Source organism: Athalia rosae, chromosome 4 (genome assembly GCF_917208135.1).
Source record: "Athalia rosae chromosome 4, iyAthRosa1.1, whole genome shotgun sequence".
NCBI lineage: Eukaryota > Metazoa > Arthropoda > Insecta > Hymenoptera > Athaliidae > Athalia > Athalia rosae.
This window is the reverse complement of record NC_064029.1, coordinates 16,230,386-16,240,936: the sequence shown is the minus strand read 5'-3', so window position 1 is coordinate 16,240,936 and position 10,551 is coordinate 16,230,386. Positions and strand designations below refer to the sequence as shown.

At 40.7% G+C, this 10,551-nt stretch overlaps 2 protein-coding genes across 2 annotated transcripts in view; both read left to right on the top strand.

Annotated features, from left to right (window-relative positions):
* Positions 1-123: 123 nt before the first annotated feature.
* On the top strand, positions 124-1,904 carry LOC105689998 (major royal jelly protein 2-like). The gene is made up of 5 exons (XM_012407464.2): positions 124-451; positions 556-719; positions 808-1,029; positions 1,098-1,526; positions 1,607-1,904. The coding sequence occupies exons 1-5, from the start codon at positions 238-240 to the stop codon at positions 1,856-1,858; spliced, it is 1,281 nt and encodes a 426-aa protein (XP_012262887.2). The 5' UTR covers positions 124-237; the 3' UTR covers positions 1,859-1,904.
* A 1,216-nt stretch (positions 1,905-3,120) lies between these two features.
* Positions 3,121-10,551, top strand: part of LOC105689997 — an 83,966-nt gene continuing 76,535 nt past the window's right edge. The window contains exon 1 of the mRNA XM_048654177.1: positions 3,121-3,952. The gene's annotated coding sequence lies outside the window, so the exon portion shown is untranslated. The remainder of the gene's footprint in view (positions 3,953-10,551) is intronic.

Below are 10,551 nucleotides of genomic sequence, written 5' to 3'. Positions count from 1 at the left end.
CTAATATCATGACCCCGTTAATTTTCTATCATAATCAACACCTGATCACTCATCGATTGCAATGACAATCATGGGTATATAAAATGTGTTCCCACACTGACACTTTCAGTAGCAAAAATTTTATCCAACCGCACACGCTAGTACCGATCATTCGTCTATTTTTTGTCTACTTAGTTTCCTCAAATTTATGCATGTATTTTCCTTTTTTCCACATTTTTGGAATATAAATTGAAAAACATGGCAATGAGGGGTATCGTTCTCCGAGGGATTTTTCTACTGCCGATTATTTTGAGTTTTTTCAATTTTCGCACCGCGGCCAAACTCCGCGTAATTCACAAATGGAAGTACATCGATTACCTGTGGGAAAGCGAGGGACAAAAACGAGCCTTTGTCCAGGAAAAAAAGTATGATTACAGGAAAATCATACCGACCGACAGTCAGGTTCTGCAAGGTGATGAAGGAAATTTTTGTATTCGGTTCAAAAATTGATCGGTCTTTAATTGAATTTTTGCCATTTTGTTTGTTTTTTTTTTTTTTTTCTCTCGTCTCCAACAGATGGTCGAACCGTGATAGCTACCCCGAAATATTTCGATAACCCAGCAAGTTTATCGACGGTATCATCGAAAACCGGAAATGGTGGTCCGCTTTTAATGCCCTACCCAAATTGGAATTGGCACAACGGAAGTTGCTCGGGTATATCGAGCGTTAGTAAATTAATGGTGAGTTTCCAGATGGAATCAGATGACAATGAGATACTTTTCTCGAGTATTTCATAACCAGGAATTTCACGCTATTGTATATTCGCAGTTGGACAAGTGCAACAGACTCTGGTTCATCGATACCGGTAAAATCGGCGACACCCACGTTTGCCCGCCTAGAATTCGAGCGTTTTCCTCAAAAAATGACGAACTCGTCAAGGACGTCCTTATTCCGTCTAAGTTTTCGAAGCAGATTGGGAGAACGGGTAAAGGAGGAAACTTCGAAATACAGGCTGTCGAAACCCACGGAGATTATTGCGATCAATTATGGGTTTGTTAATGTTTTTAATTTTCTATCGTATTCGAGATCAGGATCACCGATTTTTCCCCGATTCTCAGGTGTACTTTTCGGACGTGGAAAGCAACGTTCTGCTTATATTCAATGGGAAAAAAATCTGGAGGATCAGAAACTCGGTGTTCGCCGGTAACGACGAAGGATCGAACTTCGAGGTCGCTGGAGAGAGATTCTACCTAAAAAGAGGACTGTCAAAAAGTGCGATATCGCCGCCCGGATTTTTGAAAAATGATATTCTCCTGGTAGGCGCTTTTTCGTCTCAAAATGGATACGCCATAGAGCTCAAGGATCTACACGATTCCTGTACGGGCTCCGAACCCACTTATTACAAACTCACCTCTCTGAAAATGAACATCAGTCAAGGAATCGCTAAATATTGGTCCGAGAAAACCGGTGTATTCGTGGAAAGTTATGCTTCCGAATCCATGATCGCGTGTTGGAATATAGAAAATTATCTCGAGGCTTCTAATGTCGTGAGTGTACTTCGGGAGAATGATTTTCCAAAGATTCGAAAACGATTGAAATACTTTAACGATTTTTCGAACGATTTCAGGGAATCCTGGCCCAGAATTCGACGACGCTTCAATTTGTTACGAGCGTCAAGATCGTCAAGGATCCGTACCGTGACACCGAAAGGCTGGTGGTGCTTTCCAACAGGTTTCAAAAGTACATTCTGGGCACCATGAACTTCGACGAAATCAATTACAGAATATTATCCGGCGATTTCTCTACGCTGATCAAGGGAACCGTCTGCGAACCGAATTTACCGAGTATCGTAGAAAAAGGATTCACACCCGACAACTGAATTTCAAATTTTCAAAATAAATTCCGCGAACTCGGAGTAAAATTTTTATTTTTCTAGCTTTCGAAACCTTCCTTTTCGTACCGACTCTCCGAATTTTTTTCCTCCGCAGCAGATCCTTCATAGGTCAGTTTTTCGATACCTCATGTTTTGGGAGAACGTTTTTCCCTGCACAAGTTTTCACACTCGAAGGGTTGTAAGTTTGAAGTTTCTCTCCCCCCGCACGAGTCGTGCTGCTTTTTCACTATTTATATATACATATGTGCACGGTTATGTACACCGCGTGTACATGGATCCTCGCAACTCATGTATTTACACTTTATAGTCAAACAGGCCGGTCGCTCGCAGCGGTAGACGGAAACTCTACAGTAGGTTCATATGCACTTTCTCTATCAAATATACTCGTAACCTCAGGTTATTACACGACGTTCCTCGGATATCAAAAATATATAACAGCTGATATTAGCGTAATTTCAACCGGAGGTTCCTACGGATGTCGACAAAAAAACGAGAAAAAAACAGGAAAAAAAAAAAAAACAGGAAGAAAACTGAGGAGAAAATGAGATACGAAACGAGGTAAAAAAAAAAAGGATCGGTAGATACGAGTACAAGTGCGGGACAGGTACAACGGTAATGAAAGACATTTATTAGAACCGCCATACCTATGTACCTACCTACCCTAGATCTCGTATGATTGCAGCCTTAAGCTACTTTAGTTCAACTTTTTCAGTGTGTCCAGTTATAAAAGTGTCGTGAAAACTGCTACTTCATACGTCAGGGTCAGAGCTCATTATGACCAGCTTTACTTTTATCTCCGAGTTTAATATTTTCTTTTTTCAAATTTTCCACCTTCCTTTTTTCGCACGTTCCGTTGCGACGTTCGTATCTAATTCTTTGATCTATTTTATGTTTAGCAAAAATGAAGAAAAAAAAAAATTTATATATATATATTCTACAATCAAACGAATGACTCGAAAAAGCGGTGTTTTTGACTTTTCTTTGATTCTCGGGGCTGATTTGACACCGGCGGACCGTCACCACATTATCACATCCACATTCTGCGAAGTTGCAGGATGTGGAAAAAGAAAGAAGAAGAAAAAAACAGAAAAAACCTTTTTTTCATCCTTTTGGTTGACTCTTGTTTTTTTTTTTCTCTACGTTTTCCTTTTTCATCCCCGGTACGGGGTTGCTCGGTAGCGAGGGAAAATTGCGCGCGCAGTGGCGCCGACGTCGAGGCTCAGTCTCACAGCCTCCCTTTCGTGGTCCATATCCTCGCACAGCGAGAGGCGTGTCATCCGGGTTTTCAACTACGCTGCGTTCCGTCGCAAGTTGTATTATAACGTTTTGCGTTCGGTTTTCGGCGAAGATCTCAAACTCACGATATACACATGTATACCGACGTACGCTACGTTTGCGTTAAACGTTCGCCTACGTTGCGTTGAGTGACGTACACTTCAATTGACGTATCTCATCATGTATCGATAATATCTACCATTGTATCGAAGTGCGGGCGGATATATCGTCGCACCTGAATTTTATGGTGATACGAAAAACGAATTTTTTTCATTTAAACTAAAAAAAAAAAAGAAGAAAATATCTTCGTCTGCTTACATCCACCCCTTTAACCGGGACCGATGAATTCTTCTTTTTGTTTCAGTTAGTTTTTTTCAACGCACACGCGCGTAATCTCGCAACGTTTACCGGTGATACGACGTGTAGATAGAAACACGCAATTTATGTAAGAGAAAAGACTTGAAGAAGTGTATTAAAAAAAAAACAAAAAAAAAAATTAGAGTCTTTTTTCTTTTTCTCTTTTTAGGGGCGATTCGTTAATTGTATATATAGAACGCAATCGTCGTCCTCGTTATGGGGGATTTAATATTTGATGAAAAAGTTTTCATTTCAACCATTGTCTCGTCTCGCAAAAGTTACGAGATCGGTAAGGAGCTTCCGTATTATGGATAATTGGTTTTTTTATACAAGAGAGAAAAAGTAAAGAAACTGACTAAAATTGAACACCGATAAACGGAGGAAGGATCTTTGTCAACTGTATTAATCGTCGATGAAAAAAGGGGAAAAATCACCTGCGGAAACACGGTGAGATGATTACGTTATTTATAATGTCGTTAAGTTTATCCATCTGGTTTTTAAAAAGTTTATTAGCCATCTGCGTTACATCTGGATGTGTAAAATGGCAACGAGAAAGAAAAAAAAAAAAAAAACAAGGGAATCATTCCGTGCACAGAGAGTCGAGAAAATAATCGGAGAAAGGTAATCCCCTTCCCAGGGAGATCCAGGGTCAAAAAAGAGATGTGAAGCTTTTTTTTTTTTTTTTCTTTATTTCCATCTGGGAATTACCGCGCTACGATTTATGTAATGAAATAAAAGAGTCGCATTATATCCACCGGCAGCTATAGTTTATGATCCTATTTGAGATTCGCGTGTTTGTTCGATCCGGTGGGATAATTTCTACATGAATTTTTTTCTTTCTTTCTTTTTTTCCAATCGTTCGATCGAAACTTCGAATGATTTTGTCCAACGTTGTGTAAGAACGTTATCGATCTGTACAATTTTAAACTGTTTGAAATTTGAAAAGGAGAAGAAAAACGAGAAGTTTGAAACGAAGCGAACGAAGAGATAAATTAATTTACTCGAAACTCGATCTGTATCTATACGTTGAAATTCGTGATGGGAATTTCGTTAATTAGGTTTACTACAGAGAGCGTAATTTTCTTCGAAAGGTTCTCGGAAGTTGGAGCCCTCGATTCGTGGAGGGTTTTTTTTTTTTACAGATATATCGTACACAGTACACAGATGCAGCTGCGGTTTTATCGAATTTTAAAATCACAGTAGATTTTCGAAAATAAAAAGCGCGGAATAGTCACCGTCACATTCACGCATTCGTTATCTTTTTCGTGGTATTTATCATACAGGTATTACACACGCATGAAGAGAATGCGAAAAAAAAGGAGGAAAGCTAGAGAGAAAGAGAAAAAGAATAAATGAAAACGAACCGGAAATGGAAGGCGCTTTTATCAACGGTAGAAAATTATGCAGGGGTACTTTCTGGGGTGCCCATAAGCTCGTTATTATTATACCCCATACAATCGTTTCGCCTCGGCCTTGTGTCCTCGCAATGTTATAAACACAAAAAACGATTATATCGTACATCCCTTTGTTTTCGTCGTTCCATTATGTAGACCGTGTTTTAAAGCATTAAAAAGAGATGAGAGACGAAAAACGAGAAACTAAAAATATCAAACCTGATTCGTCGTAAGCCGCGAATTTCGGAATTTCATTTTCTTCGCAAGTTTCTCGAAGACTCGGAGGAAGAGAAAACGTGCAGGGGAAACGCTCGCCGCGATGGGGGGGAAAAAAATGAAAGGCAAAAAAAAAAAAACCAGATTCTATTCCGATTTAATGATTTTTCTTCGTCGATCGAGTGTACCTATGACGTTCGTATATTTGCACCTTCTTTCCGTTTCCCATTTATATTTGATTCGTAGCTCCTTGTTACCTATTTTTCTCAGCAGAGAATCGTTCACTTCGCGAAAACGCGGGAGGTTGATGCAAAAATTTCCATTCAATTCCGATTTGAATGACAAAGGCTCTTCCCCGCGTCCGCGTTTGTGTCTGCTGCAGTCTGCGAAATAGTTGAATCTAAATCCTCTCGGTTATCGACAGATTTTTCGCCCGTTCGAAAGAGAAAAAATAACAAAATAAATAAATAAATTCACACGCAACGACCGATACGCGGTTGTTGGATTTTCCTAATTATCAACGATCGAATATGGTAATTATACCGCAACACCTCCGCGCGTCAACCGATTCGGGCGAGCACAATAATGCCGCCCTCGTTATCATGTACGTCCAATTAATTTTGGGCCTCCCCCCCCCCCCGCCCCGAATGTATTATTCTTATTCGCATCTCGCCTCCCGCTGTAATAGATCCGAAGATTCGGGATAGCTCGGATTAATTAAATCGAGAATTAAATGGGTGGAATCGGGCGGAAAATCGATAACGAGTTAAAGGTAACGCGCTAAATATGTGTACAGATGGAATTCGCGTATATTCCGTACACATTTATGTATAGATAATAATCGTCGAGTGTGAGTATTTTAGAATTGATTTCATTTAATTCGTAACGAATTACGTGAATAGGTATTATGTGATGAAAAGGAGAATCGTGAAAAGAAATGAAAATTATAAAAGGAAATGAAAACGTCGTCTTAATGGAAACGATCTTGCAATCAACGCTCCGATAACGATTATTATACCAAGAAATGCGATGGAGTAAGTCCTCAAATATTTCCGTTACTCAGAACATTTTAGACTAATTTACGGAAAGAAAGATTCTCGGCTTTTATCTGCAGCGTGTATGTTACAGTGATATACGAGTTATCGGTGTAAATTGTGCATTCGAACCTTCTTCCACCTGCTAGTGCAGAACTTCTTATTTCCTTTTTATCGACTATCGATTATCGACGAATTTTCTCTTTCCAGTTTCCACATCAAATTACCGTGCATATGCTGTGAAAAAATCTCCATAACCATTTTATAATTGAACATTATTCACAGGCCTAGCAAATTGGCCGGCAATTTCAGATGCTCTTATTTACTTTGATGAAAAAAAAAAAATCGTTTCGTCCACTCGAAAGAACCCGATGGCTTATTGCCAGTCTACAGATGAATAAACCGTTCGAAATGATCTCTTCTATTCCGCATATATTTACCCTCTTTTGAAAACCCCTCGATTTTTCTATTCCTCACCCATTTCACTATTTCTTTTACCTTCTCGCGCACCTGAACAATACTTCCGACAAATCTCCAGGAATTGAAAATTTATATACATAAAGAAAGAAACATTTCAAAACACAGCTGTCCTTGCAAAATACACCTTCATATTTTCAGGCTAAAAAAAAAAAAATAAAATTCCCCCGTCAATTTATTCATATCCGATTTTTATTTATTTCCTTTTCGTTCGTCAGGTGTGGAGAAATTCACGTGGGTCGGCGGATAGGGAGCGATATGAAGAGAAGAAACGTGAGGATTTTCCTTTTTTTTTTTTTTTTGTCCGTTAGGTTTTTCGCGAGGGTTTCTGCTTTTTCGCATGTACGTACGTACATGTGTGTACTTTTATTTTATTTGTCTTGTTTTGTTTTTTTTTTTCATACGTTTTCGCGATTTTCCTCGGGGCTGGCGTACGAGTAATACGTGGGTGTAACTCCGGCGATGAAAAACGACCGCCTATAGCAGTCGTGATTTTTGTGTCGCGACGACGTCGACCTTCTTCCAACTGACGTGTAAAAAGCAACTTCGAGGCGCCTGCCTGATTTCCCGACGTCAATATACACGCCCGCCGCACAAGTAAATACCGACTCCTTTTCCGAAGACACGCGAAAAAAATAACGAGGTCCGGACTTTCCTCCAATCTTCGCGTTCGTTAATTTTCTTCAAAAATAATCCTTCGCTCTCTCTTTAGTGTAACACTCGTAAATCAAAAAGGCGAGCCGTTCCCCCGCAGGACACTAATTGGAAAAATGTATTTCCCGTAATAAAGGCGAGAAAAATCGGGGACTAAAAAAATTCTACAACTTTTTCGTCATTCGAAAAAAAAAAAATACAAATACAAATAGACTAGAAGAGAAATAGACTCTTCGTTTTGAAATTTTGAAATTTATCCGCTCCCAAATCACTCGAGTAATTATATCCGTTCGAAAGGGTGCGACGGACGGGAGATGCAGTTTCTCTTCACCCCGCAACTTTTTTACCCTCGTTTTTTTTTTTTTTCCGCATATTTCTTCGAAGGCGCGAGATTAGCGCCGGGTATACATATTCTCTAGTGGATGATCGATACGGCATAACCGGCACGGAGAAACATACTACTCTCTTGTTTTTCAGCCACTCGGTTGATCCTTTGCTCGCTCCATTCACTACCCTTAACACCATCTTGAACCTCTCGGCGAAGTGGGAGCAGCTTCGCTACTGCACTTCTGGTATACAGGGGGGTGGGGGGAGGGTGAGGGGGTTGGGGGCCGCGTTACATGTACGTGTGCATAAGTAGACGGCCGTATATAAAACGATAGCTCGAAGTCGACGCGGCGTTTTCGTTCTCCGGAGTTTTCGGCGTCGCGACGCACCCGGGTCCCGTTCGCCTTCCCCAAAGGCGAACCCCACCGGCCGAATTCAGTTTAGTAGCGGATAGGTTGCACGAAGGTCGGCGACGCTTTGTGCCAACGGCACGTTGTACAGGCGATTTAACGTGCGCAGCGTCTTTGGATCGGCGGATTTTCGATTCAGCGTAGCTTTATTTCGTGCGCCGAAACTCCCCGGGGGCAGACAAATACGCGAAACACGAGCGTTCGTTCTCCTGTTTTCAATCCCGATATTCGGATCGTCGATCTCTAATCCTTTCCAAATTTATACGCCTCTGTTTACGCGATATACGCGAAGGTTTGGAGTAAAGTGTCCGAAATTTTTTCTTTACTTCTATTTTTCCTCTTGCTTCGTCTCGCGAGGTTAAGTGGAATGTAAATCCTCGCCGATCCAAATCCGAAATCGACTCGTCCGAGGAGGGAAAAGTAGAGAGAGAGAGAGGAAATCCGGAGGACTTTCTTAAGGGAGGGAAAAAAGAATATCTCGCGCCCCGGATTCATATATGTATTATATTCGATCGGATTTATGTGTGCCGATCGGTCGTATGTATTGGCCATGTATTTCCGATTTCGATTTATTGCGGATAACGTGGAGGGGGGAGGTAGAAGAAATCAGAAATGGTGTCGAAATGCAACGCGAGGGTGTCGGGATCACATGCATTATGAATGCGTTCACTCCTGTAACTTCGACCCGAGGGAAACTCTGCGGCTTGTTCAAGGTTCAGGAATATATATTCAGGCATCGCTGTACACCCTGCGGTATATGGGGTGTATACATATACATGTATATATGTGTGTGTGTACATATATGTACACGTATCTTCTCCAAGGAGGATTATCCCAGAGGTTGCCTCCGAATAGATCAGCAGCGTCATTTACTAAACCTGAATAGTACGGGACGACGGGATGGCAAATTGCAGGATAAACTTGTACCACGTTTGGTTCGGTGAAAATTGTCAAATTGCGCCGAACTCGTCGCTGAAAATTTGGAATTTTATATTGCTTTTTTTTCAACAACGTCGATTCGATTGAATTTTCAGAATTAAAAGGATCGTCTCCCTCTTCTATTCTTTGACGATACGGAGGTTCGAATTCGTAGTAGGTAGTACGGATAGTCTGCGAGTTCATTTGACCACCTTTTTTGCAAAGCTTTATTTCCTTTCGCCCCCCCTGGTCCACCGGAGTTGCGAAAAGCCCATTTTTCAAGCGTTATCATATCTTCGGATCGGAGAAAGATATCTTAAAGTTTAAAAAACGAGATAAAAACGGCATTCTTCTGCTTTCCAACAAAAGAAAAGTTCAATGAAATTGATCGGCCCCCCCCCCCCTCCCCTCTTCAAAACGGTTTTACCACCGATCGTTCCATTCGAGCTTTTTTGTCCGCATCGATCCCCCGTGAAAAATGAAGCCAAAAAAAGGAGAAAAAAAAAAAAAATTTAACTCAACGGTGTTCGTTGGAACGGATTGAGACGTTGTCCGGAAGACGAGCTTTTCAAGCTCATCCTCCAACGACGACATCGTGACGGACAGCAATTAGAAACTAACTCAATTAGACGTGTACAGATTGATCAGGTATATTTTTTACGTCGATAAAAACAAAAAAAAAAAAAGGAGAAATAAAAATCGTTACCAGGAGCCGCGGCGTCACAGGATTTTGCAACATGTTCGTTCGGATTTTGCGATAAAACTTGATATATCGCGACATTTAGCCGCCGCTATTCCCTCGGAGTGCAGTAGCGGGTTACAAGCTTCGATTCTGAAAGCTTTCACTTTGTTAGCGAAGAAAGAGAAAATAGAATGGAAAAAAAATAAGAATCAATAAATAAAATAAAAATGAAAAGGAAATAAAGAGCGATCATGTGTGCCCCGGTATATACTTCGTATGTACTCGTTTGTGTACACACGTATTCTGTTCATGCATACGAACCGAGAACAGGGTGAAAAATGAGGGAGAGAAACTAAGAGGAAGCAAAAAAAAAAAAAAAAATGAACAAACGAACAAATAAAACGTTCGATAAATCTCCGGGTATTTTTAACACGAAATTTCCCGTGATAAGTAGGATTATACGAGGCACATATCTTCGTACTTTCGGTACAATAAATTCCGTTATCGGATTCATTTTTGGTATATTAGGGTACCGTGGGGTTATATACACGAGGATCTCGCAAGCGCGCGTGAGCTTATCTCCTTGATTTTGTTTCTCCGTTCGTTCGTTCGTTCGAGTTTTTGTTTCATTTTTTTTTCTTCCATCCGTTTCGATTCTTTCGTTCCTTTTTCTTCTTGTCTATTTTTTTATTTCAAGCCCTTTGCTCTCTAAATCTTGGCTTAATTATTCGGTAAAGTTAATTAACGTCGCGAAGCCCGCGGCGGTACACCGCGTACGTCGCCTTAAACAAACTTGTCTCATGGGGAAAACGGTCGCCTCTACTATTTTACATATATGCCCGAAGAGTTACACGCGAAACACGTATCGTACATACCTGTGAGTGTAACACGAGTAAGAATATTTCGAGTTGGAATTTTCGAGTTTCGAGGGCGC

Bases quoted from the DNA above. Each gene is read 5' to 3' on its own strand.
- LOC105689998 (XM_012407464.2), top strand. From the start codon at position 238: ATGGCAATGAGGGGTATCGTTCTCCGAGGGATTTTTCTACTGCCGATT. The intron at 720-807 runs GTGAGTTTCCAG...GTATATTCGCAG, and splicing joins CGAGCGTTAGTAAATTAATG to TTGGACAAGTGCAACAGACT. The intron at 1,030-1,097 runs GTTTGTTAATGT...CCCGATTCTCAG, and splicing joins ATTATTGCGATCAATTATGG to GTGTACTTTTCGGACGTGGA.